This window comes from Spea bombifrons, chromosome 1 (assembly GCF_027358695.1).
Source record: "Spea bombifrons isolate aSpeBom1 chromosome 1, aSpeBom1.2.pri, whole genome shotgun sequence".
In the NCBI taxonomy this organism is placed as follows: Eukaryota; Metazoa; Chordata; class Amphibia; order Anura; family Pelobatidae; genus Spea; species Spea bombifrons.
In genome coordinates, this window is record NC_071087.1 from 8,921,698 (window position 1) to 8,947,748 (window position 26,051).

General features: G+C 42.2%; 2 protein-coding genes across 2 annotated transcripts; both read right to left on the minus strand.

Annotated features, from left to right (window-relative positions):
- Positions 1-5,877: 5,877 nt before the first annotated feature.
- Positions 5,878-10,532, minus strand: LOC128473017 (indolethylamine N-methyltransferase-like). Its single transcript, XM_053455073.1, has 3 exons — positions 10,382-10,532; positions 9,808-10,015; positions 5,878-6,301 (listed from the first exon to the last, which is right to left on the minus strand). Exons 1-3 carry the CDS (start codon positions 10,530-10,532, stop codon positions 5,878-5,880), a joined length of 783 nt encoding a protein of 260 aa, XP_053311048.1.
- A 10,161-nt stretch (positions 10,533-20,693) lies between these two features.
- LOC128473102 (nicotinamide N-methyltransferase-like) lies at positions 20,694-23,815 on the minus strand. Its single transcript, XM_053455194.1, has 3 exons — positions 23,665-23,815; positions 22,193-22,400; positions 20,694-21,117 (listed from the first exon to the last, which is right to left on the minus strand). Exons 1-3 carry the CDS (start codon positions 23,813-23,815, stop codon positions 20,694-20,696), a joined length of 783 nt encoding a protein of 260 aa, XP_053311169.1.
- Positions 23,816-26,051: the final 2,236 nt, after the last annotated feature.

Genomic DNA, 26,051 nt, shown 5'->3' on the forward strand with positions numbered 1-26,051 from the left:
AGGAATCAGGAAATCAACGAAGTCAGACAAGCCAGGATCATACACAGGAATACAGAATCAGGAAACGCTATCTGGGCACTAGCACAAGGCATAGACAACCATCAGAAGGGAAAGGTGTAACTGGTCTGAGGGGTTTAAATGGAGAACCGCGGAGGAAGTCTGAATCTCCCATCAGCCCCCTCATGACATCACTTCCGGTGTCCGGGAATCGCGGCCATCTTGATGGTGGCGTAATCTACCTTCACAAAGTCCCGCAGTAGGTGAGTTCGCCACTAGAGGGCGCGCGAGCACTGAACCTGGACCCCGTGTACCAGGAGGTCTGCCTCTCCTGCGCAGCACTTCGGAGGACGGCAGCGGAAGTGATCGTGCGGTGGAGGGGGGTCTCCCTCTCCTTCGTGGTGGCTGCTGCGGAGGTGGCCGTGCGTTGGAGGGGGGTCTCCCTCTCCTGCGCGGCACTTCGGAGGACGGCAGCGGAAGTGATCGTGCGGTGGAGGGGGATCTCCCTCTCCTTCGTGGCAGCTGCTGCGGAGGTGGCCGTGCGGTGGAGGGGGGGTCTCCCTCTCCTTCGTGGCAGCTGCTGTGGAGGTGGCCGTGCGGTGGAGGGGGGTCTCCCTCTCCTTCGTGGCGGCTGCTGCGGCAACGTGGGACCCGGGGACAGGTGGGTAACAATATATATATATATATATATATATATATATATATATATATATATATATTATTTTTTTTTTAATCTGCACTGGCTATGTATAATATTTTGGATTAACAGCAAACATTTTGGGTTTTTTTTTTCTAAATGCTTCAATTTTTTGAATATTTTTTTAAACAATGTTTTATCTATATATATATATATATATATATCACCTTCTCTCTATTTCTCCCAATTTATTTCTCCTCATTATCTTTCCCCAATTTTTTTCTCTTTATCTCTCCATTTTTTTTTTACTATAGCTCGCAATTCTCACCACCTCTCCCCTTTCTCACCATCACTTACCTTCCAGAGATCCTGAGGTGGGAGCGCGAGGCCTCTGTCTCACTGCTTAGATGTGGTGCGCGGTGTACTGAGCCAGGGGAAGATCCAGACTCTGATCTCCACAGGGGCACGCACTCTAACCAACACCCAGACATATCCACGCACTCAAACCAACACAACTAGACACAGCAGTAACACACACTGGGCACTATTACACTTGCACACACACTAGCATACACACCCACATAAACATATTGTGATATTCAAACTAGCACAACCACACACATACTAACATACCCAAAGACACATGTTCATACACAGACACACACATACTAACATAGCCAAAGTCATATGTTCACAAACTAAAATACCCCCACATCATACTAACATACCCAAAGACTCATGTTCACATACTAACACACACATACACACACACTAACATATCCATACAAAGACACATGTTGACACACTAACTGTGAGGTGATATATAGATGGTAGAAAGTTCAGAGAGCACCATATAAGTTATGGTGCCCTAAATAGAGAAGCAAGCCGAGGTCAGGCCGAACTCACGGAACAGGAACTCAGAGAAAATACACCAAGCAACGAACTGCAGGGAAAGCTGGGATTGTTTTACACGTTCTCTCGCACGGGGATCCCTAAAGAAATTCTTACTGACCAGGGTACGCCCTTTATGTCACGGGTCATGAAAGACCTGTGTAAGTTGTTTAAAATCACTCACCTCCGTGCCTCAGTGTACCACCCTCAAACAGACGGGTTAGTGGAGAGGTTTAACAAAACCCTAAAGCATATGCTAAAAAAGGTGGTAGAAAGGGATGGTCGGGATTGGGACTGTCTATTACCCTACCTCATGTTCTCTATCCGGGAGGTGCCCCAAGCGTCTACAGGGTTTTCCCTCTTTGAGTTAGTCTATGGCCGACATCCACGGGGTTTGTTAGATATTGCCAAAGAAACTTGGGAGACCGAGGCCACCCCATATAAGAGTGTTATTGAACATGTGGCTCAGATGCAGGAGCGAATAGCGACGGTGATGCCTATAGTTAAAACGCATCTGCAAAGAGCGCAGGAGGCCCAGAACAGAATTTATAACAGATCTGCCAGGTTGAGGGCCTTTAATCCTGGGGACAGGGTCCTGGTTTTAGTGCCCACCGTCGAAAGTAAGTTTTTAGCCAAGTGGCAGGGTCCCTATGAGGTTGTAGAGAAGATGAGTGAGGTGAACTACAAGGTCCATCAACCGGGCAGGAGAAAACCCTTCCAGGTTTACCACGTAAACCTGATCAAGCCGTGGAAAGAGCGGGAGTCTTTGGGGGCGACCCAGGCAGGGGTCAAAGAAGTGGGGCAACCAGTTTCCCCAGTAACAATAGGAGAGGCACTGTCAGTGCCCCAGAAGCAGGAGGTGAGGGAGTTCCTGCAGGAAAACAGACGCAAGTTTTCGGACCTACCTGGCCGTACCCACCTCATAAAACACCATATTAAAACTGAGCCTCACAGTAAAGTGAACCTGAAGCCATACAGGATACCAGAAGCCCGTAGAGAGGCGGTATCCACGGAGGTCAGGCGCATGCGTGAATTAGGTGTTATTGAGGAATCTACTAGTGAATGGTCAAGCCCCATAGTTCTAATCCCAAAGCCCAACGGGACGTGGAGGTTCTGTAATGACTTCAGGAGATTAAATGAGGTCTCCAAGTTTGATGCGTACCCCATGCCCCGAGTGGATGAACTGGTTGAGAGGCTTGGGAAGGCAAGGTACATTACAACACTTGACCTTACAAAGGGCTATTGGCAGATACCGTTAACTGAGGAGGCTAAAGAGAAGACTGCCTTTTCCACTCCAGAGGGCCTGTTCCAGTATGTTGTGATGCCATTTGGGTTACATGGGGCCCCTGCTACCTTTCAGAGGCTGATGGATCTGATTTTGAGACCACATCGTGATTATGCCGCTGCTTACCTGGACGATGTGGTAATTTTTTCGTCTGACTGGAAAAGTCACCTCAGTAAGGTACAGGGCGTGTTAGACTCCATTAGTGATGCAGGCCTAACCATAAACCCTGAAAAATGTGCAGTGGGTCTGGAGGAAGCAAGATACCTGGGTTATATCATTGGTAGGGGGCTGGTTAAACCCCAGATCAATAAGATTGAGGCGATACAGAACTGGCCTAGGCCAGTAACAAAGAAACAAGTGAGGGCTTTCCTTGGCATAACTGGGTACTACCGTCGGTTCGTGCCCAATTTGGCCTCCATGGCCACACCATTGACAGACTTAACAAAGGGTGGTAAGTCAGTGATGGTAAAGTGGAACCCCGAGGCAGAAAGGGCTTTTCAGAGTCTGAAGTCTGCCCTGTATGACCAGCCAGTGCTCGTTTCCCCTGATTTTAGGAAACCATTTCTGGTTCAGACAGACGCGTCTGCTAGAGGTTTGGGGGCAGTTTTGTCACAAGTGGTTAATGGGGAAGAACACCCAGTGCTGTACTTGAGTAGGAAACTGACCCCAGCCGAGGAAAATTATGCCATAGTGGAAAGGGAGTGTCTCGCCATCAAGTGGGCGTTGGAGTCCCTGAGATATTATCTCCTGGGCAGGGAATTCGTGTTGGTGACTGACCATGCTCCTCTGGCATGGATGAAACAGAATAAGGAGAGGAATGCAAGAGTGACCAGATGGTTTCTCTCCTTGCAAAATTTTAGATTTACAGTGGAGCATAGACCAGGGAAGTTACATGGGAATGCGGATGCGTTGTCCAGGGTGTACTGTATGGTTGCTGATGCTGTCCAGACCTCTGGTCTGGAGTCGACGGGGGGGATATGTGGTAAAGTGTATGGGAGAGTGGTTGATGGGATATATATCTCACCTGGTTACCTCAGCCAGGCATGGTAGCAAACCCAGGTGCTCTCAGGTGAGGCTTCCTAAGCTCGTTACTGGGGAGGAAGCCTTAAAAGAGAGGGCTGTTAGGTTTGCAGGGGAAGGGAGAAACTGAATGTAGGAGCAGCTACAGCCAGCGCTGCAGCCCACCAGGTATGAAGCTTTACCCCATACAAAACTGGTTACTTTGCTTTGCGGCAGACCTTAGGCTGCTAGAGAGGTATCCTGCTGTTTAGTTAGAGCCGGACAGGCTTATAGTTTGTTTTGTTTACAAGGTGCTCTGTGACTACAACATCTAAATAAACACGCTTTTACGTTGGAAACCTGTGTGAAACTGTCATTGCCGCCCCATGCGTGAGCTGTCCCCTACACTTTTTATAAAAAAATAAATGAAACCAAGGTTGAAGGACCCCCATATTAAACAAGAGAGCAATGATTAACCCCATATTTTCCTACTTGTGTGATGGGGAATTGGTTAGTTATATCAACCCAGGTGATATAACCCCCAAAGTATATTCATTTCACCTTCATACCTTTTTCAGAAGAATGGTTAGGTTAAATATCTAAAATTAACCCTTTTTATTCCATGTGGCTCACACGTCCATGGGAGGTGGCTAAACTATGTTAAGACTTCTTTGGAAGCATCCTCACCCCCTGCATGAAACTCATAAAATGTAAAGTTGCATGCCCTTTCATGCCCCCTAAAACAATTGCATTTTAATTAATATGAGAGTTGTTTTGTGAGTGTTAGCATGCAAACTTAGTTGAATATGATTAAACCTTGATTGGACTGACCACACAACTTCTTGGTAAATACGTCTAATATAGAGTGAGGCTATACGTGAACACTGCTGTATTAGATCAGTGTGAACTCCAACTGCATTTTCCTGTACACTGCCTCTCACAACACATACAGGAATGCAAGTTGAGGTTGTGTTGATTTCATTGGGTCACTGTGAGCTCCATCAGCCTATCACAATATGTTTCATACAGCCTTACTTCAAAGAATAGTAGAAGAATAGACCACCCCAAGCTGAGGACTTGAAGTGGTGAGTGATATCAAATGGTCAAGAAGATGTTTTCAAGTTGGCGGCAGTGCCGATCAAGACAGTAGAAAAATAATTGACCTGGTTTTCGTACCTTGGCTTCGTTCTTCCCAGTGCCGACATAGAAAAGAGGCGTTAACCCCCAGAATAGCATAGCTAGCAACTACCAAGCTATGAGAATTTCTAAAGAAGCTTAATAAGCCTGATTTAACCCTGTATTTTGAACAAACAGCGGTCTCCTTGTGCATTTACAATAAATGGATTCTTCAAATATTTTTTAAGTCTTTTATTAATTACATTTTCCATGTAATTCATCTGAATACACACTGTATATAATTGGTTAACAACAGTCTGCATATTCACTTTTAAATCATATATTTGAGGCATGTATCTAGTATTTAATAATATTTTTTTTAGAAATCAGGTAAGAATTTGTTTATCGAGATTAACAGAACTTCACAGAAACTAAAAGCAGTTCTTAAAACTAACTATAGCTTGTCCCAAATGAATTAAAAAAACAAAAGGATGTTAAAGCAATACTTAATATCTTAACTCTCTCTTAGCAAGCATAACGTTTCATGTTCTAAAATACAGCCCTGTTCTTGTAAGCTTACATTCTATTAGGGGGTTGAAGGGGGTCAGGCAGAAGGTATGAGACATTGTGTCTAGTTTTTGTGAGTTTGCTGCTTTGGCTTTAGGCAAATAGGGTGGAAAAATCATACAGATCAGGCCTGATGTCATGAAGTCCCATCGACTCAATCTTTTCCTTCCCCCTTTATATTTAATTCCTTGCCCAATCCTGCCGCTTGCGCCTAAAAAGTATTTCTCGAACAGTAAAGATGGTTGCTTCTATAGCGTACAAGTAAGGTTGGTTTCTAATACATACACACCTTTTAATTTATAATCAATATTTTCTTTATCGAATGATACTAAAAAATATAGGATTTGAAAGTGACAGATCTGTTTTTATCAGAGTGGCTTTAAAATTACTTCTGTTTAAGTGCTGTGATATAGATAACTTTCTCATGATCTACGACGTCATAATCAGCTTTCCTATCGTAAGCTTCGTAGGTTTCAATAACAAACTCTTCATTTTTTAAAGTAGTTTTGAGAAATTCTTCATCGTAAGTTAAGATACCATATTTGTGCCCTCCAGCCATATAAAATGTAACATTAGTACTGGAAACCAATATCAGACGACCGCCTGGTTTCAGCAAAGAGGATATTTTTCTCAAATTTCTGACGTATTCATCTTTAGTTGTGCTTAGGATATCCAGCCCCCACAGAGATATGATAACATCTGCTTTCGGCAGCACCACTGGATCTGTGATATTGTCTTTAGTAATATCACATTTTAGGATTTGTTTAATTTTTCCTCTTAACAATTCTTCCTTTTCCTGCCACCCACCACTGGAAAGAAATACAAAAGACATTGTTAGGTAAATATAATTACCTTAATGGTTTCTCTTTGTAAGATTTATTAATTAATATCAACTAAATCCACTGCAATTCTCTTTACACTTCAGGATTCAATTTACAATTCGGACTCTTACCTACAAAACTCTTCCCAGCGGTTCCCCTATCTATATGTTCTTACTTAACTCCAATTACACATTAACTGAGTCCTTCATCCAAGACTTTTTCATGGGTTGCACGAGTCCTATAGAATGCCCTATAGACTCTCCCTTAGTCCCTTACTGATCCAAAAATCTATTAAGACCTGGCTATGTCTACCAACATCATATATTGGGGTAATTGTTAGACTGGGATATAGTTATGTGGCTGGTCCACCCCAAACATTAGAGCTTTGACCTCTTGTGTAATATACCCCATGGTTCCTTCTAGTTTGTAAGCTACTTAGGCAGGGCCGGACTGGCCCACCGGGATACCGGGAAATTTCCCGGTGGGCCGGAAGGTCCGTGGGCTGGGCGGCCAGGAGACTTGCCATATAGACAGCCGCTGAGCTGCCCCCCAGGCTGCCCGAAATCTAATCAAAGCGGCCGCTGGGTGCTGATGCGGCCGGCCGGCATCAGCACCCAGCAGCCGTGTGCGATGGCCGTCTAGTGATGGGAGCAGTGTGAGGGGTGAAAGCTCCGCCCCCTCGCACTGACCTTTCACCCCTCACGTTGCTCCCATCGCTATGCGGCCATCAGATTGCTGGGAATGTAATCTGAACGGCCGGTGTGTGCTGATGCCGCCGGCCGCCTCTGCTTTAATACTGTTTTTTTTTACTTTATATGGCAAGCCGATCCAGCTTACCATATAAATAAATTAAAAAAAGTGTTAAAGTAGCTCCGGCCGGCGGCATCAGCACGCACCGGCCGTTTAAATTACATTCCCAGCAGTCTGATGGCTGCATAGTGATGGGAGCAGCGTGAGGCGGAAGCTCCGCCCCCTCGCGCTCAGACTGCTGCAGCACCGGATGTCAGGTCAGTGGCATCCTGGCTGTCAGCATAGAGGAGAACGGTGTGCAGCTACCAGGAAGTCAAGAGAAGTAGAAGGTGAGTAAAATAATGTATTTTTTGTACTGTATAATGTTTTTTGTATTTGTTAAAAACAAAAAAAAATCGGCATGTGTGTGTATGTAAGTGTGTCTCCCTATATGCCACTCTGCCTCCAGAAATGCCTTATATCCCCCTATATGCCACTCTGTCCCATGATATGCCTTTTAACCCCCTATATGCCAGAGTTGCATATAGGGGTATAAGGCATTTCTGGATGCAGAGTGACATATAGGGGGTCAAAAGGCATATCTGGAGGCAGAGTGGCATAAAGGGGGTTAAAAGGTATATCATGGGGCAGAGGAGCATATAGGAGGGTATAAAGCATATCGGGGAGGCAGAGTGGCATATAGGGGGCATAAGGCTTTTCTGGAGGCAGAGTGCCCCATGATATGCCTTTTAACCCCCTTCATGCCACTCTGCCTCCAGAAATGCCTTATACCCCCTATATGCCAGAGTGGCATATAGGAGGTTAGAAGGCATATCATGGGACAGAGTGGCATATAGGAGGGTTGAGGCATATCAGGGAGGCAGAGTGGCATATAGGGGGGTATAAGGCTTTTCTGGAGGCAGAGTGCCCCATGATATGCCTTTTCACCCCCTTTATGCCACTCTGCCTCCAGAAATGCCTTATACCCCCCTATATGCCACTCTGTCCCATGATATGCCTTTTAACCCCTTATATGCCAGAGTGGCATATAGGGGTATAAGGCATTTCTGGATGCAGAGTGACATATAGGGGGTCAACGGCATATCTGGAGGCAGAGTGGCATAAGGGGAGTTAAAAGGGATGTCATGGGGCAGAGGGGCATATAGGAGGGTATAAAGCATATTGGGGAGGCAGAGTGGCATATAGGGGGCAAAAGGCTTTTCTGTAGGCAGAGTGCCCCATGATATGCCTTTTAACCCCCTTTATGCCACTCTGCCTCCAGAAATGCCTTATACACCCCTATATGCCACTCTGTCCCATGATATGCCTTTTAACCCCCTATATGGCAGAGTGGCATATAGGGGGTTAGAAGGCATATCATGGGACAGAGTGGCATATAGGGGTATAAGGCATTTCTGGATGCAGAGTGACATATAGGGGGTCAAAAGGCATATCTGGAGGTGGAGGGGCAAAAAGGGGGTTAAAAGGCATATCACGGGGCAGAGGGGCATATAGGAGGGTTGAGGCATATCAGGGAGGCAGAGTGGCATATGGGGGGTATAAGGCATTTCTGGAGGCAGAGTGACATATCGGGGATTAAAAGGCATATTATGGGGCAGAGTGGCATATAGGAGGGTATAAAGCATATCAGGGAGGCAGAGTGGCATGTAGGGGGGCATAAGGCTTTTCTGGAGGCAGAGTGCCCCATGATATGCCTTTTAACCCCCTTCATGCCACTCTGCCTCCAGGAATGCCTTATACCCACTATATGCCACTCTGTCCCATGATATGCCTTTTAACCCCCTATATGGCAGAGTGGCATATTTGGGGTTAGAAGGCATATCATGGGACAGTGGCATATAGGGGGTATAAGGCATTTCTGGAGGCAGAGTGGCATATAGGGGGTATAAGGCATTTCTGGAGGCAGAGTGGTATATAGGGGGTTAGAACGCATATCAGGGGGCAGAGTGGCAAGCCTGGGGGCAGAGGTGCATAACTCGGGGGTAGGTTGTCAAATGAAAGGAAATAAAAACCAAACATGTCTCAATCATAGCTTTTATTAAATATGAAAAAAAATAGTCTACATGAATTAATAAAGAAATAAAAGTTTCTTACCAGAATATCGTGAAAAATAATGTGATCAGTGTTTTGTTCCACTGAATAAAATGGAACTCTTTCATCTAAAAATGTTCGCAGTAGTAAATGTTTTGATCCCATTCTGTGTAATGCATTTCATTTATTAGGGCCTTTTAACAATTTTGCTTTCTGGCATTTTAATACAAATAATGAGATAAAAAGAATGGCACATAGTGTGACTCGGGTGTGTATAAGGGGTGCGTGTGGGTATAAGAGCTTCACCGTGAGATAAACTATATGGGGCTGGTCTCCAAATTTTTCCAGGGCTGCTTTTCAGTCCCAGTCCGGCCCTGTACTTAGGGCAGGACCCTTCTCACCTTTTTATTCTGTAAGTCCAAATTTATTATGTAATGCACTTTTCCCAATTGTAACGCTACAGAATGTGATAGCACTAGTATCACCAAGTTGCAGAAATCAATAAACATGTTGGTTATTCGAAGTATCAGGATAATCAGTCAAATCATCCCAGTGCTGTTTTGTGGGGTTAAAAACTTAAAATGTAGACACCATATCTAGTCGAGGTCTATTTTTAACGTATAAACAACTATATATTATGATAAACAATGATATATCTCATGTATCAAGCCTTTCAAAGTAACTTTTGTCCAGAAGAAAATATACATTATCACCTTTTTCCCTCCAGGTCTATCATTAACTTTGACGCATGGGACCAGTCAAAGGATTCCTCATGGTTGTTTAGCCATTTTTCCAATTCAGAGATGCTTACATCGTTGAATTCTAGTGAGGTTATTTCTTTGACGAACTCACAAATCGCAAGGAGATGATGAATACAGGGGCCGCAACCGAACTCAATCAATGAGTCCCCTTTAATACGACCTGTAGCAGAAACAGTCAAATTGTTAAATACTTTTCTACTGGAATTTCTTTAAAGAATGAAACCATTTTTAATGAAACAACTAAGCGTTTGCAAGTTTCTGGAAATTAAGTAAGAAATGCAGAAGGAACAAGAGGAATCTGGAGACGTAATGCATTCAATATTTTGTGTAGTGTCTGACATCTCTACTACTGATGAATACAAATGCGTTTCTGTAGAATCCCCCCCATTGCAAAACAAATTTAAAGGAACCACAGGTGTATTATATTTTTCAAGAACATTTTCCATAAAAACAGTATCGAAAGGAGCACTCGGAACATATTTTCATAAAACCTTAATATTGGTTGATAATAATAAAAAAACCATACCTGATGCAAACTCTTTATATAGATATTTCATGGGGATTGCCGTGCTTTCCTCTAGAAGTAGTTTATCAGATTTAGGAGAAAAGAATTTATGAAGTAAATCTTTTGCGTCAAGCTCATGACGGTGATAATATTTAAGATCTTTAGGATCCATCCTGAATGCAGTTGCTTTCAATGCAGCTTGGGTAATAGTACGATCCAGCTCTTTTATATTGTAAAATCATCATGAGATTAAGTAATACACAAATATCACACTGTTTTTCTTTGTCAAAGATCACATGATTGTGACTAGTTTTCATAAAATATTTTTCCCATGGGTCGTTCCCAAGATTTTCATTAGTAGAAAAGGATGCTTATCCTGTGATTTATTTATTGTTGTATGTGTAATCATAATGACGTCGGCATGCAAAACCATCATATGAGCTTAAACATTTTTGTTGCTTTTGATAAGATTAATCATATTTAAAATGTCAAAATATATAAATTAGAGAAAAATATGGTTGGCAAACTGTTGCTTTTAAATGTAAAAAAATAAAAAGTGGATGCACACGATCCAGTTTAAACCATGCTAAATCCAAAATATAACATGCCATGGCATAGAGGTTATTTCCCAAATCAGGACAAATACAATATATATATATATATATATATATATATATATATATATATATATATATATATATATATATATATATTTTTTTTTTTATTTTTTTTTATTATTATTTTTTTAATCTGCACTGGCTATGTATAATATTTTGGATTAACAGTAAACATTTTGGGTTTTTTTTTTCTAAATGCTTCAATTTTTTGAATATTTTTTTAAACAATGTTTTATCTATATATATATATATATCACCTTCTCTCTATTTCTCCCAATTTCTTTCTCCTCATTATCTTTCCCCAATTTTTTTCTCTTTATCTCTCCATTTTTTTTTTTACTATAGCTCGCAATTCTCACCACCTCTCCCCTTTCTCACCATCACTTACCTTCCAGAGATCCTGAGGTGGGAGCGCGAGGCCTCTGTCTCACTGCTTAGATGTGGTGCGCGGTGTACTGAGCCAGGGGAAGATCCAGACTCTGATCTCCACAGGGGCACGCACTCTAACCAACACCCAGACATATCCACGCACTCAAACCAACACAACTAGACACAGCAGTAACACACACACTGGGCACTATTACATTTGCACACACACTAGCATACACACCCACATAAACATATTGTGATATTCAAACTAGCACAACCACGCACATACTAACATACCCAAAGACACATGTTCATACACAGACACACACATACTAACATAGCCAAAGTCATATGTTCACAAACTAAAATACCCCCACATCATACTAACATACCCAAAGACTCATGTTCACATACTAACACACACATACACACACACTAACATATCCATACAAAGACACATGTTGACACACTAACTGTGAGGTGATATATAGACGGTAGAAAGTTCAGAGAGCACCATATAAGTTATGGTGCCCTAAATAGAGAAGCAAGCCGAGGTCAGGCGCACCAGACAAGTATCAAAATCGCAAAACAAGCCGGGGTCAGGGCCTCAAGAAATGAAGCAAAGTCCATTAAACAAGCCAGGGTCAGGCTCTCCAGAAATGTAGTAAAGTCTGTTAAACAAGCTGAGATAAATAACAAACTGGAACTCACGGAACAGGAACTCAGAGAAAATACACCAAGCAACGAACTGCAGGGAAAGCTGGGCTTTAAATGTTCCTGGGCTAGGCGACGTCATCGGAAGCACGCACAGCTGACAGCCTCCCGGCGGCAGAGAAAAAGGGGGCAGGGATCGCACGTGCCTGCCAGCTTCAGCGTGGACACGGCAGAGGGCTGACTCGTGGGTAGTCTGGTGAGTGGCTGCGGGCCGGTTGCTGACACTAACATACCCAGGCAGATACACACACTAACAAACCAAGGCAGACCTAGGCCCTCCGCAAACCACCATTTGAAACCAAGCAATAAGAGAAGCCCTTGGAAGAATCAGATCTGCGAGCAAGTTTACTAATATGTATTTTGCGGACATTGTTTCTTTTTTGGCAAAATCTTGTTTACCTTTGTAAAGTACATTCCTTTTTCTAGATCCCCTTCCCCTCTTGCATCCTACAGCAATAACCTCACCTCTTTTCCAAACCTAAAATGATCTTCTCTTAGTAATTTCTCTCTCGTAGCTTTCCTGAAACATTCCAAGCCCTCTGTAAACCACCCTCTGAAACTAAGCACTAGCCCACTCCTCTGTTCATTTTATTAGAACATCCTAGTTTATATCCTTAAACCACTTATCCCTAATTACTGCCACAAGAGAGCTACTACACCCTATTTTCACAAATTCCTTTAAGGAACTTTGTATAATACAAGTACCATAAGACTAGATGGCAAGCGAACTGGCATATGCAGGGCCGGACTGGCCCACCGGGATACCGGGAAATTTCCCGGTGGGCCAGAAGGTCCGTGGGCTGGGCGGCCATGAAGACAGCCGCTGAGCTGCCCCCCAGGCTGCCCGAAATCTAATCAAAGCGGCCGCTGGGTGCTGATGCGGCCGGCTGCCCGGCCGGCATCAGCACCCAGCAGCCGTGTGCGATGGCCGTCTACTGATGGGAGCAGTGTGAGGGGTGTAAGCTCCGCCCCCTCGCACTGACCTTTCACCCCTCACGCTGCTCCCATCACTATGCGGCCATCAGATTGCTGGGAATGTAATCTGAACGGCCGCCGGCCGCCTCTGCTTTAATACTCTTTTTTTTACTTTATATGGCAAGCCGATCCAGCTTACCATATAAATAAAAAAAAAAAGTGTTAAAGTAGCTCCGGCCGGCGGCATCAGCACGCATCGGCCGTTTAGATTACATTCCCAGCAGTCTGATGGCCGCATAGTGATGGGAGCCGCGTGAGGTGGAAGCTCCGCCCCCTCGCACTCAGACTGCTGCAGCACCGGATGTCAGGTCAGTGGCATCCTGTCAGCACAGAGGAGAACAGTGTGCAGCTACCAGGAAGTCAAGAGAAGTAGAAGGTGAGTAAAATAATGTATTTTTTGTACTGTATAATGTTTTTTGTATTTGTTAAAAACAAAAAAAAAATCGGCATGTGTGTGTATGTAAGTGTGTCCCCCTATATGCCACTCTGCCTCCAGAAATGCCTTATATCCCCCTATATGCCACTCTGTCCCATGACATGCCTTTTAACCCCCTATATGCCAGAGTTGCATATAGGGGGTATAAGGCATTTCTGGATGCAGAGTGACATATAGGGGATCAACAGCATATCTGAAGGCAGAGTGGCATAACGGGAGTTAAAAGGGATGTCATGGGGCAGAGGGGCATATAGGAGGGTATAAAGCATATTGGGGAGGCAGAGTGGCATATAGGGGGCATAAGGCTTTTCTGTAGGCAGAGTGCCCCATGATATGCCTTTTAACCCCCTTTATGCCACTCTGCCTCCAGAAATGCCTTATACCCCCCTATATGCCACTCTGTCCCATGATATGCCTTTTAACCCCCTATATGGCAGAGTGGCATATAGGGGGTTAGAAGGCATATCATGGGACAGAGTGGCATATAGGGGTATAAGGCATTTCTGGAGGCAGAGTTACATATAGGGGGTCAAAAGGCATATCTGGAGGTGGAGTGGCAAAAAGAGGGTTAAAAGGCATATCACGGGGAAGAGTGGCATATGGGGGGTATAAGGCATTTCTGGAGGCAGAGTGACATAGGGAGTAAAAGGCGTTTCTGGAGGCAGAGTGGCATATAGGGGATTAAAAGGCATATTATGGGGCAGAGTGGCATATAGGAGGGTATAAAGCATATCAGGGAGGCAGAGTGGCATATAGGGGGGCATAAGGCTTTTCTGGAGGCAGAGTGCCCCATGATATGCCTTTTAACCCCCTTCATGCCACTCTGCCTCCAGGAATGCCTTATACCCACTATATGCCACTCTGTCCCATGATATGCCTTTTAATCCCCTATATGGCAGAGTGGCATATAGGGGGTTAGAAGGCATATCATGGGACAGAGTGGCATATAGGGGTATAAGGCATTTCTGGATGCAGAGTGACATATAGGGGGTCAAAAGGCATATCTGGAGGTGGAGTGGCAAAAAGGGGGTTAAAAGGCATATCACGGGGCAGAGGGGCATATAGGAGGGTTGGGGCATATCAGGGAGGCAGAGTGGCATATGGGGGGTATAAGGCGTTTCTGGAGGCAGAGTGACATAGGGAGTAAAAGGCATTTCTGGAGGCAGAGTGGCATATAGGGGATTAAAAGGCATATTATGGGGCAGAGTGGCATATAGGAGGGTATAAAGCATATCAGGGAGCAGTGGCGGAACTACCGGGGTCGCAGGGGTCGCGACTGCGACCGGGCCCCGGTGGCAGGGGGGCCCAAGCCAAGGGGCCGCCCGAAATCGGGCCCCGGCGGCAAGGGGCCCCAAGGTCTATGAGTTATAGACGGCCGTAGAGGCCGCATAGGCCCAGTCAGGACCGGACTGACTGGGCCTATGCGGCCTCTACGGCCGTCTATAACTCAGGGCAAAAGGGGCACTTGCCCCTTAACCCTGCAGCAGCTGCTACCGGGCCCGCCACTCTAGGGGGCCCGGGCAACCCCCACGATTAATTCCGCGGGGGGCCGCTACTTACTGGCAGACGAGGATGCCGGGGGACGCAGGAATCCAACAGTCACGTGACGTACGTCACATGACCCTGCTGCGCATCTGCTTCCCCCTATGCACTGAACAAGTTGGTCTGCGAGCGCCGAGCGGCACATACTTTTTACATCTTCGGTTGTTCAGGTAAGGGGAGGCTGCATGAAGGAGTATTTGAGATTGAGTGAGAGAATTAATGAATATCTGTGAAGGAGTGAGTGAATGAATGTTTGTGAATGAGTATATGTAAATGAGTATCTGAATGAGGGAATTAATGAGTATCAATGTATGAATATCTGAATGATTGAATGGATTATCTGTGAATTAGTGAGTAAATATTTGTGAATTAATATATATGTGTGTGTGTGTGTGTGAGAGATAGCATGGATGTGTAAGGGGGGGGCAAAGATACCACAGTCAGGCTGTTATGGTGGCAAAGATGCCACAGGCGGGCTGTTATGGGGCCAAAGATCCCACAGGCGGGCTGTTATGGGGCCAAAGATGCCACAGGAGGGCTGTTATGGTGGCAAAGATGCCACAGGAGGGCTGTTATGGTGGCAAAGATGCCACAGGCGGGCTGTTATGGGGCCAAAGATGCCACAGGCGGGGTGTTTTGGTGGCAAAGATGCCACAGGCGGGCTGTTTTGGTGGCAAAAATGCCACAGTCAGGCTGTTTTGGTGGAAAGATTATTTATGTATTCAAACAAAAAGGGCCCTATGTACATGCGCCCCTTTTTCTTTGATTTTTTTACAGAAATGATTCAATATGTAAATTGAATTTGTTGAAAAAAAATTGTTGGGTAAAAATCATGTTTTTTTGGGGGGGTGGGGGGCCCTTAACAGATTCTCGCACCCGGGCCCTGAGGGGTCTAGTTACGCCCCTGTCAGGGAGGCAGAGTGGCATATAGGGGGGCATAAGGCTTTTCTGGAGGCAGAGTGCCCCAATGATATGCCTTTTAACCCCCTTCATGCCACTCTGCCTCCAGGAATGCCTTATACCCACTATATGCCACTCTGTCCCATGATATGCCTTTTAATCCCCTATATGGCAGAGTGGCATATAGGGGTATAAGGCATTTCTGGATGCAGAGTGGCATATAGGGGGTATAAGGCATCTCTGGAGGCAGAGTGGCATATAGGGGGTTAGAAGGCATATCAGGGGGCAGAGTGGCAAGCCTGGGGGCAGAGGTGCATAACTCGGGGGTAGGTTGTCAAATGAAAGGAAATAAAAACCAAACATGTCTCAATCATAGCTTTTATTAAATATGGAAAAAAAATAGTCTACATGAATTAATAAAGAAATAAAAGTTTCTTACCAGAATATCGTGAAGAATAATGTGATCAGTGTTTTGTTCCACTGAATAAAATGGAACTCTTTCATCTAAAAATGTTCGCAGTAGTAAATGTTTTGATCCCATTATGTGTAATGTATTTCATTTATTAGGGCCTTTTAACACTTTTGCTTTCTGGCATTTTAATACAAATAATGAGATAAAAAGAATGGCACATAGTGTGACTCGGGTGTGTATAAGAGCTTCACCGTGAGATAAACTATATGGGGCTGGTCTCCATATTTTTCCAGGGCTGCTTTTCAGTCCCAGTCCGGCCCTGGGCATATGTATTAATGTATATTTATTATGTAGCTGTCAAACTGCCCTAACCTAATTGTGTAACACTGCATAATTTGTTGGTGCTTAATAAAAGGTAATGAAAATAATACCATGGGTACCCAGTAGACTTGGGCACCAGGGGGCTCTTCGTCTTCGTCTTCATCAAAAAAAAATCTTCGTATTCCGCGAATATTCGCCCGTTCCTGTCTTCTCTTTGGGCGAATATTCGTTTTTTCTTCGTTTTTTCCGGCGCCAGTAGTTTAAATGTGCATATCAGCAACTCTATTGGTCGCCAGCAGGGGGCCTCCTGCTGGTGACCAATGAGCTCACTACCATATATATAGCTAATATATTCTCGGGCAGAATATTATGCTACTCACTGAGTAGCATAATATTCTGCCCGAGAATATATTAGCTATATATATATGGTAGTGAGCTCATTGGTCTTCGGACAGAATGCTGCCCTTTGTTGGTTTTACATTAAGTAGCATTGTTCCATATGCTTGAAAGAAATCCAGTTATTATGCTACTTAATGTAAAACCAACAGAGGGCAGCATTCTGTCCAAACATATATTAGCCAAATGTGGCAGTGTGCTCATTTGCATTTATTCAAATAAAATATATTCCCATGATCCTTTCGTGTAATGGTTTAATACAAAAAACCCCCAAAATAAATAGAAAAAAAGAGTTTGCAAGTTCGACAGAATTAATGTCTGCGAGTGCGGACATTTAACTGTTGCAGCGGGGAGACCAGCGGATCATGGGGATATATTTTATTAAATAATGAATAGATGAAAATGAACACACTGCCACATATAGCTAATATATGTTCGGACAGAATGCTGCCCTCTGTTGGTTTTACACTGAGTGGCATAATAACTTTGGATTTCAAGTATATGCTACTTAATGTAAAACCAACAGAGGGCAGCATTGTGTCCGAAGTTATAGTAAGTTATTTATGCTAAGTTAAATGTCCGTACTGGCGACTTTGTTGGTCGCTGGCACTGACATTTAACTGACACAGTGGGGAGACCACTGGTGTCCCTGCTGTGTCAGTTAAATGTCCGTACCAGCGACTTTGTTGGTCGCTGGCACGGACTTTTAACTGTTGTAGCAGGGTCCCAGGTTGCTTTATTTTTTTTTTCTGCCTAGCAACTAGTGGTAAGGGGCCGTGCGAGTGAGCCTATTGGTCGCTTGCACAGCCCTTTACCCTACAGATTTCTGCTCCCGTTATCCAACGCAGCATCGCAGGGGTTAACGGGAGCGGAAATCAGGAGTTAAAAAGGCCGTGCGAGTGAGCCCTATTGGTCACCTGCAGGGTCTTTCTCTGGCATCAACCAATTGGTTGATGCCAGAGGAAGACCCTGCAGGTGACCAATAGGCTCACGCGCACTGCCCTGTAACCCCTGACGACGAACCTGCGGATTTCCACTTCAGTCAACTCCCGCGATGCTGTGAAGATAAGGTAAGTTAGATGGGGAAGGGACCGGGGAGAATAGTAGACGAAGGCGAAGAATCTTCGTGTGTGAGTCTTCGTCTTCGCCTACGTTTTACCGGCACTGTCTTCTCTTCTTCATGTCTTCGGAACGAACACGAAAACGCACTCTTCGTGTTCGTTTTCATGTTCGCCCGAAGACGAATGCACAAGTCTAGTACCCAGGCAGACACACATACACACACACACACACACTAACATGCCTACCCAGGCAGACACACACACACACACACACATACATACCAAGCCAGGTATGCACATACACTTAGCTTATGCATTATGGGTGCTTGCATTATACCTTCTCTATAAGAAAAACAACAAGTCCGTCATAAAATGTGATGCATGGGACCAGTCATAAGCTTTACCGTGGCCGTTTAGCCATTTCTCTTGCTCAGTAATGCATAAATCATTATGAATTCTAGTGATTTCTTTGAAGAACTTACAAATTGGCATACGATGGGAAATATTTGAACCAACGGCAATGTAAATCACCATGTCCCCATGAATATGAACAAGAGAAATAACAACCTTATCACATAAAGATCATGAACTGGCACTTAAAATGTATTTTGTCACCTGCCTCTGCTGCTACTATGACTATTAGAGTTTTTTTTAAAAAATAATTAAACTGACAAACGGTAATTTATATTTCTGTTACCATAGACTCATAATACATTTAATTCACAACTGAACTTGCATACCAACAACTCAAAACGTTCAAGCATATTCAACAAAAACTTACTTACCGAAAAGATTTCATGGGGTTTCTGAAAACATCCTCTAGAAGACTTTAGGAGAACAGTATGCATCAAGAAAGTGTTTCGGCTCAAAGTCATGCTCATGATAATATTTAAGATCGGTGGAGGACATCTTGTTACTGAACCCAGTCGTGTTTACTGGAGAGAAAGACCCAATGCTCATTTATTAATGCAATATATATTTATTTAAATCTTGATGAAATATTCTTTATTGCATCCTATCATAAGACTATGAGCAATAATCATTAGCTTATCATGTGCTCTTCCACCAGGATGTTCTTTTATAGAACAGGATTACAAATTACAACTTAACCTCCAAATTTCCCAGTATCTGTACTGGGGTAGCCTAGAGCTCCATGTTGCAGGGCCAGGCACAGTGTGTGGCCCCGTCCTCTTTGTCCAAGGATCCAGGAAGGAAATGTTGGTAAGTATGGTATTAGGTGTAAAATATCTGCTTCCCGTAGGTTAGCAACAGATCAAATCACTTGTGGGTAGCCCTTTATATCCTGGGCTCTTGCTTGCAACAGCAATGTAGCAGCAAATATTATAAGTGCACTCAGGAGGGGAACTGCTGTAAACTGCAACGCCATCCTCTTTGGCAGGGGTGTCCAACCTGCGGCCCTCCAGCAGCTGCAGGACTACATCTCCCATACTCTTCTGCCAGCCCCTTAGCTGGCATTATGGGAAATGTAGTCCTGCAGCAGCTGGAGGGCCGCAGGTTGGACACCCCTGCTATTTGACAACAAAATCCTAATCCCACCTCCTACCTGTCTTCCTCATCATTTTCTGCTCATGAGAAACAGATTCACACACATAGGGTTCCCACATTTTATTCAAATAATGGCTTAAGAGTTTTCTCTTGTTTGACATGGGGCCAATAATAGACCAATACTCAAAAATGCATCAAAACACGGCCCAGGTAATAACAGACCTGTGAGCTTAACTTCTGCAGAGAGGGAAGTTATTTTAAAGCTTGTTAAGCAATGATATTCGGAAATACGTTTTGTCCAACAATATTCATTAATAAGCACGGATATAGTTTTAAGAAAGATAGATTGTGTCATACTAACCTAATTTCGCTCTATGAAGAGGCAAGCAAAAATTTAGATCAGGGTGTTTCAGTGAATAAGATTTAGTTAGATTTTTGCCAAAGTAAAAAATGTACTGTAAAAATTAGGTGAAAACTGTCCTAAAAAAAAGGATTTTATTTTTTTCATTAACTGTCTGAAATCTATTAACCCCTTCAGTCCCTAAACCCATTGAAAACAATGCATTTTCAGCCCTTACATGTACGGGCTTTGTCATTAAGGGGTTAAAATCAATGGGAAAATGATTTCTATGGATGCATGTAGGGTGCCTTGTTAGACTGGTAATTTAAAGACCACCTTCAACTATCATATGCATTAAAGTGCCCACAATGGGTAGAGTGTCCCTTCAACCGTACATCTTGAAGAAATACCAACACACTCCTCCATTTGCGATAGTTTTATTCTTCAGACTTAATTGATTGAATTGATTGTTAGAAAACAGATCTGATTTCCTATGTGATCGGTTAACACTCATTACAACACCAGCAAGCTAGATATCCAATTCTAAATCAAACCATTATATGAGTTAACTATTAATAGCCAAATGCAGAAATCACTCAATTAAGCTTTAGTAAATGGAGAGAGATTATCATTCTCCAAGCCATAGCGACTGGAAGTTCAGATGTCTGCTCCCATGCTATTCATTTAATACATACTGCTTATTTTTAATATTTAACGAGTGTATAGAGCTGTTTGATTTTAAGATTACTTCTGTTTAAGTGCGGTGACAAAGGCAATTTTTTCATGATCGATGACATCATAAGAAGCTTTCCTTTCTTGGGCCTCAAATGATTCAATAATATACCTTTCATTTTTTAGAGCAGTTTTAAGAAATTCTTCATCGTAAGTTAGGATATTAAATTTGTGCTCCCCAATCATAAAATGTTTAACGTTGATATCTGAAAATAATACCAGGCGCCCTCCTGGTTTTAGTAAAGAGGAGATTTTTCTCAGATTGCTGATGTAAGCATTTTTATCTGGGCTTGTAATATCCAGTATCCATGCGCATATGATACAGTCTGCTTTCGGTAGCACTACTGGGTCTGTGGGGTTATCTTTAGTAATGTCCCATTTCACAACACGGTTAATTTTTTTTCTTAATAATGCTTCTTTTTCTTGCCATCCACCGCTGAAAAAAAAGGAAAAAGACAAAGCCTTGTTACATACACATCATGTTAAATGAACATAATTACCATACCTGGGGACTTTTGGGCTCCGGCAACCTACCCTTGGGGGACGCAGCCATGTTGGTGAGCGGTCCTGCTGACACTAGTGGCATCTCTGCTTATGACATGGGGCATTTCCGCTGCTGCCAGTGGGCGTCCTGCTGATGTCAGTGGGCGTTCCCACTTACATCTTGGGAAATACTCCCATTTAAAGGAGAAATGGGCGGGGAGTGGGGCGGGTCAAGACCCCACTCCTGCGACCCCAAGGATTCGGGTGTTGACCCGGAGAATTGGAGAAGCGGCGCTTCTTCCGGAGTTCTCTGGGCCAAAACCGGAGAGTTCCCAGTCATGATCATTACCTTAATGGTTTGTGTTTGTTCTGCTTTAAAAATTGGTATGCAATAAAATAACTTAAAGCGTATGCTATATATATATATATATATTTATATATATATATATATTTAATCAGCAAGTATTAGAAGTATTCACAGAAGATATATGTATGACAGGGTCCACAAGAGCTAAAGATCATGTTACATGCACACTGAACTTGCGATGAAAGACATCGCTTACATGGCGTAGACATATGCAACTCACTTATAGCTTATTTTAATGTAAAATTATGTTGTTTTTCATCATAAATACAGTTTGAATAAACAAATATGTAAAAGGCTAGTTGTTGACAATTTTAATGACTTAAAACTTTTTGTATTCAATAGCGAATAGTTTAGGGATGTGGTAGACGCACAAATGAATCCGTATCGACCTACTTCACTCAATTTATTTTGAAAAAATGAAATTGAGAGATCGGGAGACATATTTTTCAGATTCTAGGTCTAGGGATACCTAAACTATAAGTATTAGAACAGGATAACATATGATTTGCTAGCATCTGAAGAAGAACCGCCTGTTGTCTTGAAGCTTATGTGACACTGCGTTGTTTTTGCTGACCTAAGAAAAGGTACCACCTTGGACTAATTTCTCTTTGACCATTACTGCTTTTATCATTTTTTATACTTATATAGATATCCATTTCACCTTTTGCCTTCCAGGTCCATTATAAACTTCGACGCATGAGACCAATCTAAGGCTTCTTCATGGTTGTTTATCCATTTCTCAAATTCAGCAATGCAGAGGTCATTTAATTCTAATATGATAATTTCTTTGAAGGACTCACAAACTGGAAAGAGATGGAAAAGAGAAGGTCCAACACTGATATCAAGCAGAATGTCCCCTTTAATATGACCTGTAACAGAAATAATCAACGTGTTATCAAATAAATGCTTTATATTGGGAGTTAAAATCTTGTTTGGATAAATCAAATACTGTAATTACGTCCTATGTCACCTTTAGCAATATGGTGAATTTTTAGAGCAAAAATCTATTAAAACCTATAGTGTGCCGATATGGTGTGGGATTTATGAAACATTTAATTGGATGGCCAATGAGAATCATTTGGTCCATCTAGTCTGTCTGTATTTTTTTCTGCAGTAAAGTATTAGACATTAATCAGCCCTTAGAGTCAGAATATGCTTGAATACTCTTATTGTGTAAACCTCTACCACTTCTGCTGCTCCTCTAATCTGATACCCTCTAATTTATGGGCTTCTGACCTTAAAGTGCCTGAACAAATGGAATATCCTGGAAAAGTACCAATGAGAAGGACTTATGATTAATGGTAGATAACAAACTTAACAGGCGCACCGGTCCATAAAAAAGACATTATGGAACTAGAAAAAGTACAAAGTAGGGCTACAAAATTAATAAGGGGATTAGAAGAGAGATATGAAGAGAGACTAAAAAAGTTAAAATTATATACACTGGACAAACTGCGTCTTAGATAACATTGTTTAAATATATGCAGGGCCAATATAACGAGCTCTTCGGTGATCTGGTCATTAACAGAACAAAGACCTCTTGTACAAAGAACAAGAGGTCACCCTCTGAGACGGGAAGAGCGGAGATTGCATAGATGACAAGGGAAGGGATTCTTTACAGTAAGGATTGCAAAAGTTATGGTAGTCACTGCCAAGGGAGGTGGTGTTATCAGATACATTAGATGCCTTCAAAAGGGGTCTGGATATTTAGAAAGGCATGACATACAGGGATATAAATAGAATTAATATTTTAGAGCTTCTTGATCCAATGACCATGCCACTAAGCCATGAAATCGACTGAGGGTTGAGATTTAGAAGTGTGTGATAGCTGTGCATTAATAAAAGAAAGAAGGAAGATACAAAAACAGTAAATCGTAAAAACATGCAAAAAAAAAAAAACTAAACAAAACTTTAAAGTAAAATAAAGGAAATATGAGTCAAACTAACGAACGTAACCAGTAAAGCCAAGCTCTTCAAAATCTCCATGTGTCTTGTAAAGTGTGTTGTCTTGTTAATATCATTAATGCTATTGTAAATATGGTCTGCAATGGGTCATCTGGAATTCTTATCTGAGAACCCGGCATGAAAATATATTCTTACAAAGAAAAAAGAATAGTTAATAAAAAAAAATACCTGAGATAAACCTTTTATGCAGATATTTCATTGGGTTCATGACAGCTTCCTCTAGAAGTCGTTTATCAGTTTTAGAAGAAAAATATGTATGAAAAAAATGTTTTGGGTCACATTCATGAAGGTGATAGTGTTTTAGAGAAGAAGAATCCATCCTGGTATTGTATGCAGTCAAGTTAAATGTAGACAGGTTAAAAAACCTGGCAGTTTAGTTTTTCAATAAATTCTTAACAGGATCCTGTGATAGATAAAAAAATATGCTTTTTTTTCTGTCGCATTTTATAGGATTATAAGCAATTTTTATGAGCCCATCACATGGGTCCCCAATAGGATATTCATAAGTAGAACAGGATGTCAAACATTCTGTGTTTAATATTATTTTATTTATTGTTGGGTGTTTTAACTCATGATGATGCTAGAGTAGAAAACCACCAGGTAACAACAAAGAAGACAATTTAAATCAGTTTTTTTCTGTATTGGTAAGATTAATAAATATGTAGAACTAGTAATATCTAGTGTGTTTTAAATAGTTACCAAAATATACCCCAAAAATAGAGGCAAACAGGAGTAGTATTTGTAGATGGACTGCAGCTCCTGTAAGTCTTCAATTGTGGACTAATCATGATGGACTACAGCATAAAAATCCCATTAAAAAAATGACATAAAATACATCTATTCCAGCTCCATACCATAAAAAGAGGTAGTCAGTAGAGTAAAGGGTTAACACTACTAGACGTAAATGAAGTTACATGCCACTGCATGCTAACACCCTTGCATATCCATTAAGATGCAAGTTGTTTGTGAAGGCATGTAAGTGTCTATACCCTTTCAGCATCTTTCTGAGACTGCAGCCATTCAGTTTCTATTATGGCAGACAGCTATGAAGGCATCTATGTCTTTAGGGAGATCATCTACAGCCAGTCATATAATTGGATAATACTTATTAAGGAGGGATATCCATGGAGACACCCTGGATGCAATGAGTTGTGGCTAGGTGTGAAACTCTAACAAGCATTATTCAAGAGCCCAATGACCATACCTAGGAACTCTCCGTGTTTGACCCGGAGTATTCCGAGGGAAGCTCCTGTTCTCTGGGGCAACACCCAAATCCTCCAGGTCATGGAGTCTTGACACGCCACACTCCCTGCACATTTCCCCTTTAAGGTGTAGGGAAGCAAAGATTACATGATTCTCCTCTACCACAATTAAGTTAAAACTTGGTGAATTTTGTGTTTATAATGGTTCCTTAAGGTGAATCAGAGCTAATCATGGAATTATCAGACTGGTTAGTAGTGGTACTAACCAGTAAACTAGACACAGATATAAAGTGATCAGTCATCTTCCTGCAAATGAAGACAAAGAGTTGATTTGTGTCAAATAGGTATTGTTTAGAAAGCCAGAAGTTTAGGCAACAGCAGAGAACCTACATGCAGATAGAAGGGTCCATGAATTTTTAGGACAGTTTATGGGTGTTAGAGCCCCTGTGTGGAAACATTGCCATATTATCTCCCCTAGGTACACCCCATCAAGTTATTCAGCCCAGTAAGTTTAATTCTTAATTATTTCAGATGTAGTTTTAGACATTTTGTTAATAGGGCCGTGTGCCAAATGAGCTGCGTGATGTTTATTCACAAGGTCCTGCTCTTCAAGTATTTGTTTTCAATCATGAGATTCTTTATTGCTTTATAATACCTGTGTATAATTTATTTTATTCTAGGAAATTATTTAACATGAGTAGAATGTATTCTCTTCTATCTATTTATAATAAAATGTTAAATAAAAAAAGTATTAATATTGTTTTGGTTAAATTTTGGGAAATTAATGTTTTTTTTAAATATTTCCAATTTTTTTCATAAAACATTGCCTGTCCGTGCACTTTCTGCCAAAACTCAAAGCCTCAAAGCTGAGGTTACCCAAAAGTTCTGTTTAGAAGAGCCTTAGAAACCCACAACAGCCTAGTTAATTTGGTATTTAGCCATTCCAATTTTAGGACAGCTATTCAACACATGTTTACATGTTTAATTTGAGTTTGTTTATCCAAGGAGAAATTGCTCTTGCTTTTTTGCAGAGCTGGTCCTCACATGGTCCTAGAGGCTCCATGGGACAACGGTGGCAGCAACATTTCTACCCCAAGGCTGTGGTTGTGGTTGTGTTGGCCCTGTGCATTCAGCAGCACTTATTTTATATTAATTTAGAAGATTCCAACATAAAACCATTATTAATACACTATTAATTTTTTTTACTGCGGATGATGTTGGATCAAGCAGTCGTCCTAATACATTAGAAGTTCAGGTGGCATTTTGGAAGCAACTCCATGAATAAAGGGTGGACACATCCCAAACAAACCTAAACTTTAAAATACGAATATATAGCATATAATACTTTTAAAA

Coding starts and splice junctions, on each gene's coding strand:
- LOC128473017 (XM_053455073.1), bottom strand. CDS start 10,532: ATGGATCCTAAAGATCTTAAATATTATCACCGTCATGAGCTTGACGCA. Junction 10,016..10,381: donor ATATAAAGAGTTTGCATCAG/GTATGGTTTTTT, acceptor TTTCTGCTACAG/GTCGTATTAAAGGGGACTCA. Junction 6,302..9,807: donor ATAGACCTGGAGGGAAAAAG/GTGATAATGTAT, acceptor ATTTCTTTCCAG/TGGTGGGTGGCAGGAAAAGG.
- LOC128473102 (XM_053455194.1), bottom strand. CDS start 23,815: ATGGATTCTTCTTCTCTAAAACACTATCACCTTCATGAATGTGACCCA. Junction 22,401..23,664: donor GCATAAAAGGTTTATCTCAG/GTATTTTTTTTT, acceptor TTTCTGTTACAG/GTCATATTAAAGGGGACATT. Junction 21,118..22,192: donor ATGGACCTGGAAGGCAAAAG/GTGAAATGGATA, acceptor CTTTTTTTTCAG/CGGTGGATGGCAAGAAAAAG.